The sequence below is a fragment of the Dasypus novemcinctus genome, chromosome 2 (genome assembly GCF_030445035.2).
Source record: "Dasypus novemcinctus isolate mDasNov1 chromosome 2, mDasNov1.1.hap2, whole genome shotgun sequence".
Lineage (NCBI taxonomy): Eukaryota > Metazoa > Chordata > Mammalia > Cingulata > Dasypodidae > Dasypus > Dasypus novemcinctus.
This window is the reverse complement of record NC_080674.1, coordinates 191,265,647-191,279,779: the sequence shown is the minus strand read 5'-3', so window position 1 is coordinate 191,279,779 and position 14,133 is coordinate 191,265,647. Positions and strand designations below refer to the sequence as shown.

At 47.4% G+C, this 14,133-nt stretch overlaps 1 protein-coding gene across 1 annotated transcript in view; it reads right to left on the bottom strand.

Annotated features, from left to right (window-relative positions):
* Nucleotides 1-14,133, bottom strand: part of ADAMTS2 (ADAM metallopeptidase with thrombospondin type 1 motif 2) — a 294,248-nt gene that overhangs the window by 92,923 nt on the left and 187,192 nt on the right. Inside the window, exon 5 of the mRNA XM_058283377.2 lies at nucleotides 7,653-7,736. Coding sequence (XP_058139360.1) covers nucleotides 7,653-7,736 — 84 coding nt within the window. The remainder of the gene's footprint in view (nucleotides 1-7,652; nucleotides 7,737-14,133) is intronic.

The window sequence follows — 14,133 nt, the reverse complement described above, 5'->3', positions numbered from 1 at the left end:
TGGGTGAATTTCAATTCATATGTATATCTATATATATATTCCAAAATAGTCTATGCAGCAAAATCCTTCCTCAATAATTCCTTGCAAATAAAAAGGAATGCAAGAATGCAGTGCCCAAAACTGATTACCTGACTCTATTTTTAGAGATACTTTTCGGGTAACTTTGAAAAGTGTGCAGAACTTGAGTTTCTTCCATGTTTATAGGGCTCACAGTGTTGCCTATTTTTTAAAATCTGCTTTGAAATATTTACATTTTCCCAGGAAACCCTCAATTGCACCAGGATCTTCAGGTCCCTGACATGGAGTTCCTCAAATTATCACTGTCAGGTTTTGTCTTTCTTCTGTAAATGCTTTTACTGCAATCACACAGTCCTTCTAACTACCTGCAACAGTTAAGGATAAAGAAGGCAAAACAGGGAAACGGACTTTGGCCCAGTGGTTAGGGTGTCCGTCTACCACATGGGAGGCCCACGGTTCAAGCCCCGGGCCTCCTTGACCCGTGTGGAGCTGGCCCATGCGCAGTGCTGATGCGCGCAAGGAATGCCCTGCCACGCAGGGGTGTCCCCCGCGTAGGGGAGCCCCACGTGCAAGGAGTGCACCCATAAGGAGAGCCGCCCAGCGCGAAGGAGGGAGCAGCCTGCCCAGGAATGGCGCCGCCCACACTTCCCGTGCCGCTAACAACAGAAGCGGACAAAGAAACAAGACGCAGCAAATAGACACAGAGAACAGACAACCGGGGGAGGGGAGGGGAATTAAGTAAATAAAAAAAAAAACAAAATCTAAAAAAAAAAAAAGAAGGCAAAACATCAAGAACACTTTTTAAAAATATTTTTTCATTATTTTTTATTATCTCAAATTTAAAATTTTTTTAATCTTCTAATTTTTTCTGTATTTTATTTCTTATTTTTAAAACTATCATTATTATTTCACTTTCTTATTAATTGTATTTGGCTATTTTATGGCTTCATTTTTTAAGAAGTTTTGGATCACAGAAGGGTTACAACTGTGGTAGGGGAGGACCATTTGTGTGGGGTATCAGTGATGGGGGATACAAGGGAGGAGGTTCACCTGGGCATACATATAAGGCATATAAATGCATTCAAATGTTCATGGGGCATTTTCATGGTGGGTGGAGATTCACACAATACCAAAGGAATATCCAATTACTCCCATTCTGGGGAGCTCTGCCATTAATGAAACAGCAAGAGTCCCCCAAGTACAGAGGCAATGGCTAGTGAAAAAGGATGGTCCATTAATGGGCCCTTGATATTGATGACTGTGCTTTTATGAACTTTTACTCATGAAACTGAAATTTAGTCTATTATATAAGCCTTTTTATTGCTCAAATGTGGTCTCTCTCTAAGCCGAATTCAGCATATAAATGTAATAACTTCCCCCCAGTGTGGGACATGACTCCTAGGAATAAGCCTTCCTGGCATCAAGGGATTACTAACTAGCAATGCAACTGGAAAAAGACCTTGGCCAAAAGGGAAAAAGGGTAAAGACAAATGAGTTTATATGGCTAAGAGCCTTCAAAGTGAGCCAGGAGGTCATCCCAGAGGTTATGCTTATGCACGTCTCAGCAGGATCTCATAGACAGCCAAAGTAGATACTATCCCAAATAGTGTGGCTCCTGGAGTCACCCAGGCACTATGGTCAGGGCAGAATGCTCAGGAGTTTGACACCTTGCCAGTGGGCCCTACTTTGGAGTTTGTGCTCCCCAGTGTGACAGAGTTGCACTCAGTTGTGGTTTCCTTACACATGGCTCTCCCTTCAGTTCCTTCTATTTGAACCTATAGTTCATGCTGGAGTTGGTAAGTGTACATCCAAGAGACTTGAATCTTTGGTCTGTCCATGTGACAGCTGATCCCTGAGCCTCAAAGGAGTTGCAGCTCCAGTTCACTGGACTCAACCAGGACAACTAACAAGGATGTGATGATGGACAACCACTATACCAAGGAACCGAGAGAGTCTACAACTGCAAGCAGGAGAGTCCCATCCATCGGCCATACGGGATTGAAGTCCCCTTTCAATTGGAGGTGGAGTGGGTATCACCACCCCAGAATTTTCAGGAATTGGGGAATCAACTATGGACTAGAGTGAACTTACTGGTATTCTACTTTATAGACTTATTGTGATTCTAGCAATGGAAGAAATTGTATCATTTATATGGAGGCAATAGCCACCGGAGGTTCTGAGGTCAGGGAGAAGGGGCACTTTTGGGATTTGGAAATTATCTTGAATGACATTGCAATGATAGATACTGGCCATTATATATCTTGCTATAACCTACAGAATTGTGTGGGAGAGAGGGTAAACTCCAAAGTAAACTATAATCATTCTTAGTGGCAATGCTCAAAAATATGTTCATCAATTGCAATGAATGTACCACACTAATGAAGGATGTTAATGTGGGTAAAATGTGGGTGGTGTGGGGGGTGGGGCATATGGGAATCCCTTATATTTTTTATGTAACATTTATGTAATCTAAATATCTTTTGAAAAATAAAAATTAAAAAATTGAAAAAAAAAAAGAATAGAGGAGGCTTTGTTGTTTTGAGTAACCAAGACCAGGAAAGGAATACTTTTTTTTGCCCAATAAAATTGAAAAGAATTTAACCCTATATAATTTCCAAATTTTCTCTTTAAGCGGATTGGGAGCAACTAGGGAGGAAAAAAACAAGCTGCCACTTGGTGCCCAGATCAGTCAATGGCTTTTCTGCCCTTTCTTCCCCTAGAACCCAAAGTTTCCCATTTTTCTTCCCCAGCAGTAGGAAGAGTGAGTGAGAGACAAAGAGATAGATATAGAGGATGTAATTGCCCATCCTTCACGACAGAGGCCTGAAGTTTCCTAAGACAAAGAGCAACCTAATGGTATGGTCCCAGGCCAGGAATGGAAGAGAGTGGGAAAGGGTGAAAGGACCCAGCCTGGGGGAGGGGAAGAAATGAGAAAAAAGAAGAGAGGGACCATCTTGATGGGCTACTCTAGGGGGGTCAAAAAGGAGCTTCTACGAGGGGCATTCCAAGACTCCCCTTGTGGATGAAGCAGAGGAACTAGACTGCTGGGCTAGAGTCCACAGCCAACAGCACCTCTTCCACATCTGGATCTCTAGTCCATCCCCAAAAAGTTTGGATAAAGGGCTCAGTGAACCTTCTTCTCACTTCATAGCTGTGTTCACCTCACGTCAATTCCTCCTTCAATTGCCACTGGGCATCCAAGGTGGCAGAGACATGGCAATAGCTCCAAGAAGAGATCACTCGATAGCCTCCAGAATGGTTAGCTTCATGTGACAAATTGGCTAGGTTACAGTGTCCAGTTGTTTGGTCCACCACTGGCCTGCTTGTTGCTGTGAGGGTATTTCATAGATGGGTTTGCATCTACAATCAGTTGATTATAGATACAATCAACAAAGGAGCTTGCCCTCAGCATGCTGGGGAGTTAGTCTCCTCATCCAATCAGTTGGAGGTCTTAAAAGCCAGAACTAGGATTTCAGAGGTCAACTCACACTCAGTCTTATCTCTTGCTGGAATTCCCAGCCAGCCAGCTTCTCTTGGGGAATTTGGACTGGGGACCTCTGCAACACCCATGCTGGAGTTTCAGCTTCCAGCCTGCCATATCACATTTGGACTTGTCAGCTCCCATGGTTGCAAGAGATAATTCCTTATAATAACTCTCTCTCTCTCTCCATATATATATATATAAAATAAGTTCTATAGATTCTTATTTTATATTTACAGTTTCTCTGGAGAACCTTGACTAATACAGCCTCCAAATGCAACTGATTGCCCTGAATCATTTCTCTTCGGATAAGGTAATCCTCCTGGAAATTCTAAGCTTTTAGTTTATGTTTCCTTTCTTCTTTCTAGATTAAATATGCCAGAGTTTTTTCCCTAAGGCTCTTTCATTGATGGATTCTACTGCTTCCTTCCATTTTCTAATTTACTGATTTCTGCTTTTTTTTTTTTCAGAACTATCTCCCTATTTTTGCTTTCCTTAGGTTTATGTTCTTCTTGTTGAAAGAAATTTGTTCTAACTTAATGAGTTGAATAGAGGGTTGAGTTGTTTTCATTCTATCATATGTAACCGTGGAAAGCACCTGCAAATTTGCCTCTGGCTCTAGCTTTCACCACATCTATAGATTTTGATAGGTAGCACTCTCATTCTCATTATTCCAAATTGTCTGCAATTGCCATTCTAATGATCTCGTTTTTAGTAAGTTTTAAAAAAGTTCTAAATAGGTTGGAATTTTTAGCTTGATGCATTTCCCCTCTGGTTTTATGGCCATGGCACAGAGCACATGGTGTGAACAGTTTTTGTTATATGAAGTTCAGTGAAATGTTCTTTACGACCTAAAATACTTTTGTAATTTTTAAACGTCCTAGGATTCCTCAAAAAGAAGGCACATCTTGCTGGAGAGCAAATAAAAAATGATATAACTACTAATTTAGTTGTAATCATTATGTTGCTCAAAACTTCTAGGCTTTTTAAACTTTCATCTGGTAAAGGCTTTGAAAAAGGTTTTAAATACATCTGCAATTATGTTTTGCCAGTTTCTCCTTTGTCCTAATGATTTGTTTATATATATTATATGCTCTACTCCGTGTATATAAAGACCCACAATTGATATCCCCGTGGGGCTGCCATTAGTCACTTTAAAGTGATATGCTTTACATGTGTAAATAGAGTAGGCTCAAATTCTACTTTACCTGGAATTCATTCCACCACCCAAGTCCTTCACTGTCATTGTGTTTCTTGTGAGTTGTGTGCAGTTTTATTTAATTTTTAGGGACCGAGATTCTTTGTCGTTTAGTAAAGGAGTTTAGCAAAACCTTTACATAATTACTATGCCTGCTGTGTTTGATCTAAGTACAATTTGATTTTCTATGCATCCCGAGTACAATTTGATTTTCTGTGCATCTGAGTGTAGTCAGACCATGGACTCTGGGATTTAGTCTGAGTGAGAAGTCCAACTCCTGAGGAGCCAGATGACACTGGCCGCTTCAGCTCAAGCAAATTCCGAATCACTTTAAGCCTCAGTGCCCCTACCTGTGAAACAGGACTGTCATGGCAACCATGTCATGTTCTCGGGGTTAAATGGGTCAGTGCCTGTGGTGGTTAATTTCATGTGTCAACTTGGCCAGATTACAGTGTCCAGCTGTTTGGTCAAGCAAGCACTGGCCTGATCGTTACTGCAAAGGTTATTTCTTTTTTTTTTTAAAGATTTATTTATTTATTTAATTCCCCTCCCCCCTCCCCCGGTTGTCTGTTCTCTGTGTCTATTTGCTGAAGCAGCGGAAGTGTGGGCGGCGCCATTCCTGGGCAGGCTGCACTTTCTTTCACACTGGGCGGCTCTCCTTACGGGGTGCACTCCTTGCGGGGTGCACTCCTTGTGTGCAGGGCGCACTCCTTGTGTGTGGGGTGCACTCCTTGCGCGGGGGACGCCCCTACGCGGGGGATGCCCCTACGCGGGGGATGCCCCTACGCAGGGGCGCCCCTACACGGGGGACGCCCCTGCGTGGCGCGGCACTCCTTGCGCGCATCAGCACTGCGCATGGGCCAGCTCCACACGGGTCAAGGAGGCCCGGGGTTTGAACCGCAGACCTCCCATGTGGTAGACGGACGCCCTAACCACTGGGCCAAATCCGTTTCCCCTGCAAAGGTTATTTCATAGATAGATTTACATGGATGGTCAGTTGATTGCATCTATGCTGATTGCCTCTACAGTCAATAAAGGAGATTACCCTTATCAATGATGAGGGAGCCTCCTGATGCAATCGGTCGGAAGTCTTAAAAGCTTGCACTGAGGATTTCAAAAGGCTGAAAGAATAACTCATGCCTCTACTTGAGTCAGTCAGCTTCTTCTGGGGAACTCAACTTCACCTTCATTGGAGTCTCCTGCCTACGTACTGCCCTATGGATTTGGGCGATGCCAGATTTCAGAATCAATTTATCAAAGTTTCCAGCTTGCAGCCTTCTCTATGGAATCCAGACATGGCCATCCTCAAGTCATGGTCATGTGAGCCAATTCCTATATTAAATCTCTTTATACGTACATATAAATCTCTGATCAGTTCTGTTTCTCTGGAGAACCCTGACTAATACAATACCTGTAGTGTGTCCAACATTGGTCCAGGTGCTCACTCAGTCATGCGGACTGGTACCCATGGGCTCCTTCCTACCTCACAACCACTCTTTAGGCTGAGTGGCTTTCAGAGACCTATGTGCTGCCGGGAAAGATGATTCTAAGGTTGACAGGAAGAAAAGGCAGAAAGGTCTAGAGGGACCTGTGAACGCAGAAGCTAAGAGGCATGAGAAGAGGGGAGGGCATGAGGTGAAGGGAAGGGAGAGGGAGAAAGCGAAGTAAGAATATAGGGTGTGTTGGTTAGGTTCATGTGTCAGCTTGGCCAGGTAATGGTGCCCAACTGTTTGGTCACACAAGCACTGGCCTAACTGTTACTGTGAGGACATTCTGTGTACTTAAATCACCAGTGAGTTGACTGCATCTATGGCTAATTGCATCTACAATCAACGGAGAAGACTGCCTTAAGCAATGAGAGATGTCTTCCAATCAGTTGAAGGCCTTAAAAGGAGAAGTGATGATTTCAGCAGTCAGAAGAGAGAATTCCCATCTGTTCTTCAGCCAGCCAACTTCTCCTGGGGAATTCATCAGAGCCCTTCATTGGAGTTCCTGACTTGCAGCCTGCCCAATGGAATTTGGACTTGCACATCTCCACAGATGTGTGAGTCAATTTTTAGAAAAATCTCCTAATATTTACAGCTATCTCCTGTCATTTCTGCTTCTCTAGAAAACCCTGACAAATACATAGGGGTGGCTGTGGCAGTTTGATATTATTCATGAATTCCAAAAAGAAAGATTATGTTTGTAAACTGGCCTGTTCCTCTGGGCATGGTCCCCTTTGATTGTATTAGATTCAGCTGAGATGTCTGATTAGATTATCTTAAGATTCGGGGTTTGATTCAACCACATCATCAGAGCCCGACTCAGTGTCAAGTCCCAGCTCCCTTGGGCTGATAAAACACTCTTACAGGAAGTAGATGCACAGAAGCAGATACACAGGAAGAGAGAGGGTTCCACAGACATGGCCCTGGGAAGAAAGAGGAGCCCAATAGTCTACAGCTGACTTTGTGAAAAGAAGTGAACAGCTGAGCCTAGAAAGAAATGAGCCCCAGGAAGAGAAATGAGACTTATCCCAGGCTACAGCTGAGATCGGAAGAAGCTTGGACAACCGGGAACCCTTACAGATGTTGCCCACCGTCCTGCATCAGCACACGACAACAGACTTTGGTAAGAAAATATCTGTTATGGTACCTTGAGTTGGACACTTTAGGGCCTGGTAAGTGTAAGCTTCTATCCCCAAATAAATACTCTTTATAAGAGCCAACAGAGTTCTGGTACTTTACACTGGTTGACTAATACGGTGGCTCACAAGTTTCTCATTTCCTATAGGAACCCTAGGGGTGCAGGGGAAAGCAGCAATTTGGTAAGCACAAACCCTTCCAAAGGAGGTCCATGCCTCGCTCTAGTCCCCCATTCCACAGTAGGTGGGGCAGGGTCCCTGCTGCCACGGCCAAGGGTAGAGACTCTGGAGTAACCTGGAAAGCACCTGCCCGGCCCGCTGCGCTCACTCACCTTCCCGTAGCTGAGCAGGATTATCCGCACCAAGACGACGTTGATGTGGGCCCCCAAGGACTCATCATGATAGATTTCGTTGACCTGCAAGACAACCAGGGAGGTGTCAGCAGGAACCAGCAGTCCCAAGAACCAGCCTTGGGCTTTGCAAATGGTTTCACCACCCAACCAGCCCCCAGACCAGACTCCTCCCTCTTGCTCACACCCTCTATCAGTATCACCACCATCCACCCCATCTTGGAACCAGCTCTTGAATCCACACCCGCTGTTCTCTCTGGGCCGCCTCCCCCCTCTGCAGCCACCACCATCCCTCCCCAGATTACTTCAGTGTCTTCCTCAGGGGCCCCCACACTCCAGCCCTGGACCCTGAAATTGGATTGGAAAATATTCCTTTATTGGCTCCAGCCTCTAAGTGAAATACACTATTTCCCTCAAGCGTGAGCAAAGGCAACAGAGGGTAGAAGTCGCACCACAGTCATTTCTGGAGGTTTCCGGGCTTATCGCAACATGGAAATTGCAGTGTTTTGTTTGTTTGCTTTCAGACTCACCACTATATATTGTTTTTAATGTGCTAATAACGACCAGGTAGTACTCACCAACACTGCATTCCCTGTTTTATGCTTTGTAACTGTACTTGGCTTCCTTTGTATTTTATCAATATTTTATTCCTGTGTGCTTTACTATTTGGAGCAGCTGTCTATGGGCTAAGGGGTCTGTGATGATTTGAAGTTCTTCTATGAATCACCAAAAGAAGAATATTCTGTTTCTCAACGAATCCATTCCTGTGGGTGTGAGACCCTTTTGACTGGGCTACATCAGTGAGGTGTGACTCATGCTGAGTCTCCGCCCTCTTGCTGGATCTGATATAAATGGGGACACAGAGAGAGGGGCACACAAAGAGAGAAAGGAAACTGCCATAATTGATCCTGCCATGTGAGAGAGAGGACTGCAGGAGAACAGAGAAGCCCCAAGAGGTTGAGAGAGGGCCCAGAGGCTGACGCCAGCAGAGCACAGAGGCTCGGAAAGAGGGCCCCAGGGGCAGGTCCACAGAGCAGCTCAAGGCTGAGGAGACGAGTTCCGCCCTCAGCCTGATCGTCACCGGGCAGGAGGCCAGGGTCCACGGTAGCTGGCTTTGGCGAAAAAGCACCTCTGATGGTGCCTTGATTTAGACATTTCCCAGCCTTGGAACTGTAAGTTTTACCCTAAAAAACTTCCCATTAGAAAAGCCAACCCATATCTGGTACTTTGCATGGGCAGCCCGTTGGCAAACTAAGAGAGGGTCCCTAGTACAAAAAAGGCGATGTGCTCTCACTCTCGTCCACGGTCCACTCCACAGTGATCTTACAGAAACACAGGGAAGGCCGTGCCTGGGCTAGGGGCTGACCGAGGCCCCTTCCCACCAGCACTCCTGCTCCCCTGTCTGGAGAAGCCCCTTCACGTCCCCTCCTTCCTAGGCTGACCGAGTCCTACTCATCCAGCCTGGCAGGCACGTCCTTCTGGAAGACCATGTCACCTCCGTATCAAGCACGAGCGGCGCATTACTTCTCCAGCTCTGTGTCTCACATTGGGTCGTGAACTCTGCCATCACCTTTCTAGTCCCCCCTTGTATGCCCAGCACCCAGGACAGAGCAGCAGTCCATGGAAAGGCTCATGGAGAGAAGAAATCCCTCCAGGTCCCCGTACACTGGAGAGGCACAAAATGGCCAAGGTTCTCTTCCAGGAGCAGGCAAAGTACCATTGCTACTGACTGCCCTCCGTGAGCGCAGACACGGCCAAACTGCCTCCCCAAGCACTCTGAAATCCAAGTGCTGGGGACTGAATCGTGTTCCCCACAAAAGACAGGTTCAAGTCCTAACCTTGGCCCTGTGCGGGTGAAACCATTCGTAAAGAGGACCTTTGAGGCTGTCATCATGACTTAGGTTGTGGACTCCTTGTGAGTAAGATCTTGGAAGATCCTACTTAGAGGAGGCCAAACTAGATCAGGGTGGACCTTCAAGCAAAGGAGGTTCAGCCACAGTCAGTCAGGAGAAGCAGGAGGAGTCAGTGGAAGCCAGAAGTATCCAAAATCCGAAGAGCAAGAAGAGAGGTGGCCATGTGAGGAAGAATGCTGGAACATGACAGGCTCCAAGAGAAAGGAAGCTTGGCTGCTCCCTTGATTTTTTAAAAAGATTTATTTATTTCTCTCCCCGCCCTGCCCACCCCGGTTGTCTGTACTCTGTGTCTATTTGCTGCGTCGTCTTCTTTGTCCACTTCTGTTGTCGTCAGCGGCACGGGAATCTATGTTCCTTTTTGTTGCATCATCTTGCTGTGTCAGCTCTCCGTGTGGGCGGCACCATTCCTGGGCAGGCTGCACTTTCTTTTGCTCTGGGCGGCTCTCCTTATGGGCGCACTCCTTGCGCGTGGGGCTCCCCTACGCGGGGGACACCCCTGCAGGGCAGGGCACTCTTTGCGTGCATCAGCACTGCGCATGGGCCAGCTGCACATGGGTCAAGGAGGCCAGGGGTTTGAACCGCAGACCTCCCATGTGGTAGACGGACGCCCTAACCACTGGGCCAGGTCTGCTGCCCTGCTACCTTGATTTTGAACTTCTACTCTCCCCTGAAACCATGAGTCCATCGATTTCTATTGTTTAAGCCAACCCATCGCCTGGTATTTGACAAAAAAGTTCCTGTTTCCTTGTATGTTTTGTAACCTTTTGCTGAAACCTGGACATTTTGATACTTTCATATGTTACTGCTAGAATTTAGACTCTGAGCCATCTTTTCTTTGAGCTTGTATCCAGTTAGTGTTATGACAGAGCTTTCCTGGAATTTTAGGCGCTAACAAGAATAAAACAATGAAAAAGGAAAACAACTTTCCCAGTCTTTATACAAGTGCTCCCTTCAAAGCTTATCCACATTGTAGTTTAGAGAATAGCTACAGGCCAAAGTGGAGGGGCCCCCCAACTCTGTGGCTGCATCTTGTCTTGAGCATGTGTGTGTGGCACCAGGAATTCCCATTTACAAGATTCCAAATGTCCGCTCTTGCCTGGGAATCAGTTTCTTCATGGTCCTAGGACTGTGCTGGAGGTCCCACAGCCAGCAGCCCCCGCCCCAGGCAGCCACCTCACTGCTCTTCCAGAGCACACCCTGGAACTCTGTGAAAGCTGCCTTCTCCACACAGGGCAGGTTCTGGGCTGGTGGGTCCCTCAGGCCACCAGCAGACAGACCGGGCCAGACCCACATGCTTCCAGGATGTGCACGGCCATGACTCTGCTCTTTCTGGAACCAGGAGCAGGGACCTGCGCCAGGAGCTTAGGCTGGCTCTGTGCCAGGTGGGTGCAGGGATGGGGAGGGGCCAGCACCACGAGAGCCCGTCGCTTTCAAGCGGCCTTTTTCTTGATTTGGTGCTCACCCTATTACTGCAGTCCTTTAAGTATTTTTTGGTGCTTTCAGAAAAAGGTTTCTGCCAGTTCTTGCTAGCTGTTCAATGCTTCTCTGGGGAGCTCTGCCACCTTGATGCGGGCAGGGCCAAATGGTGCCATTTTCATTGCCAGGAAATTGTATTGCTTTGCAAGCTCCCCATGAGATCTTAGGGATGGAGTATGCACCCCTGCAAACAAGGTGTCCTTTCCCAGCTCTGAGGATCAAACTACATTTTTTGGTCTACAGTGAGAACACAGCCTTAAAAGCCAGTTCTTCTTAAAAGAGAATGGTTTTTTTTAAAGTCCCCTAAGGATCGTTTTATGTACCATGAGCAAAGCCTAGCCAAGTTGGCTCCTGGGGTTTGACTGAAAGTCCTAGTGTCAAAATGAAGAAGGTGGTAGCATGAGGAAGGGCTGGCTCTTGCTGGAGGGAGCAGGGGAGAGGAGATGGGAGAGAAATGCAAGGGGCCAGCGGATGGGCTTCACCCTCTACCCTTGTGATGCTTAGGCTAAAGCGTCAACTCGGCCAGGTAGCTGTGCCCAGTTGTGTGGTCAAGCAAGCACTGGGCTAACTGTAATACAAGGACATTTATGGCCTTTAGTCATCAGCGAGTTTACTGCATAGATGGCTGATTACATCCACAATCAACCATGGAGGGTGCCATCAGCAATGAGTGACGTGTCATCCAATCAGTTGAATGTCTTAAAAGGGGAAGTGATTCCTGCATTCAGAGAGGATTTCGCAACTCGTCTTTGGACAGCCACCATCTGCCAGAAACTCCTCAAGGACCTTCACTGGACTTTACTCAGAGCCCCTGGTTTGTAGCCTGCCTGTGGAATCTGGACTTGTGCATCCCCATAGCCACATGAAAGAACTTTATAAAATCTCATTCTATTGACAGATATCTCCTGTTGATTCCATTTCCCTAGAAAACCCTAATACAACCCCCAACCAGTAAGGTGTGACCCAAGGTGGGTCTTTTTTTTTTTTTTAAAGATTTATTTATGTATTTCTCTCCCCCCACCCCAGTTGTCTGTTCTCTGTGTCTATTTGCTGCGTCTTGTTTCTTTTGTCCACTTCTGTTGTCGTCAGCAGCATGGGAAGTGTGGGCAGCGCCATTCCTGGGCAGGCTGCACTTTCTTTCGCGCTGGGCGGCTCTCCTTACGGGGCACACTCCTTGCATGTGGGGCTCCCCTACGCGGGGGACACCCCTGCGTGGCACGGCACTCCTCGCGCGCATCAGCACTGCGCATGGACCAGCTCCACACAGGTCAAGGAGGCCTGGGGTTTGAACCGCGGACCTCCCATGTGGTAGACGGACGCCCTAACCACTGGGCCAAGTCCGTTTCCTCCAAGGTGGGTCTTAATCCTCCTACTGGAGTCCTTTATAAATGGAATGTATACGGAGCAACAGAGAAGAGAGAAAAGACAGAAGAACTCAGAGAGGAACCCACAGGAGCAGAGAGAGAAAGCCATGAGAGCAAGAAGCTGAAATCAATGGAACCCGGGGGAGAGAAAGTCACAGAAGGAGCAGCCAGAAGCTGAAAGCAATGGAGCATGAAGGAGAAAGCCAGACCAGCGAAATCTTCCATGTGTCTGATTGCCCACAGGTGCAGCCCAGGTAGAAAGCATCGCCTAAGGATGCCTTGATTTGGACATTTTCACAGCCTCAGAACTGCAAGCTAAAAGTTAATAAACCCCCATTGTAAAAGCCAGCCTACACTACCTTGGAAGCCTTTATCCTGTGGTCTAATCTTTGAACTGACTGATGATTCACCCTTTGAAACAGAAAGAGCCTGACCTACCTCTTTCAGGCCAGTGTTTGTCCCTCTAGCCTGGGATTGAGTGCCAGGGGTGAGGGTGCCATCAGGTATAAAAATGAAAGAAAGCTCCATTTTTCCCCACATTTGAGCGTTGGCATGTAAATTAGAACCCCACACATGTCAAACCCCACCTCTCTCGCCTCAGCAGAGGCAATTCCTTCATAGGTTCTTTGGGGGAAGTTTTCAAGCCGGGCCAATCCACAGAAGCCAGAATTGCCTGGGGCAGGGGGGCACCTGGCCCTGGCCCATTCTAGGCTTTTCCACAGCCCGAGGCCCTGGGGACTCAGCAGGGAACCCACAAAGAGCTCAGGGACACTCAGGAATAACAAGACCACTCAGCATGGGCCACAGAAGGCAAGAGCAGGGAATTAGGAGGCCATCATATGCCGAAACTGCCCTTGTGGGGGCTGGCGGGGGGATCCCCCCCAAGGACATGGCACCTTATCAGAGATCTGAGATGGTGCTCCAGGCAGAGGCAAGGGCAGGTGGAGGGTTTCTGTCTGGGGAACGGAAAAGTTCTGGTCCTGGATGGTGGTGATGGCAGCACCACGTTGTGGAATGCAATGAACAGCACAGAAGTGTATACTTGAAACTGGGGAAAATGGGAGATATAAGTTGTCTATAGGCAACCACAATACAAATTATTAAAAAATTAATAATAAAGAAAGCCCTGGGCACAGAAGCAGGGAGGTGGATTCCAAGAAGAGAGGGCAGGGGGTAGGGGGAGTTCCGGGAGGGGTGGTGGGAGACAGCAGCTGAAGTCAGAGCCCATCGGGGGACGGATTCCAACTTGCAGTGGGAAGACATGGAGTGGGGAGAAGAGGATAATGGCATTGTGTTGTTTCAAGATGACTTTGGGTTCTTGATGGAAAATAGATCAAAGGAATCCAGTGGAGTCAAGATCAGGGATGAGTGGAGAGGAGGGGACACACTGAGGAGTGATGGGGATAGGAACGGGGGCGGGTGGCTGCCACCTCCCACACAGCCTTGGGCCACCCAGCTCCCTGGCCCACCCAGCCCTCCAAATGGAGGCAATCCTCCTTGGCGCTGTGTTGGGTGGGGTGAGAGATGGGTGTCCTGGACAGGGCTGGTTGGGGGGTGAACCTTGAGGGGACTCTGTCCCCCTTCTCTCTCTCAGGGTACTGAACTTACAGGCACAGTATCTCTGAAGTGCAGGAGACCTGCCATGTTTTATTAGGAAAGTTTCTGTGGCTGAGTTTCCCAAATGATTTCATTTTATCCTCCCCACAGCCC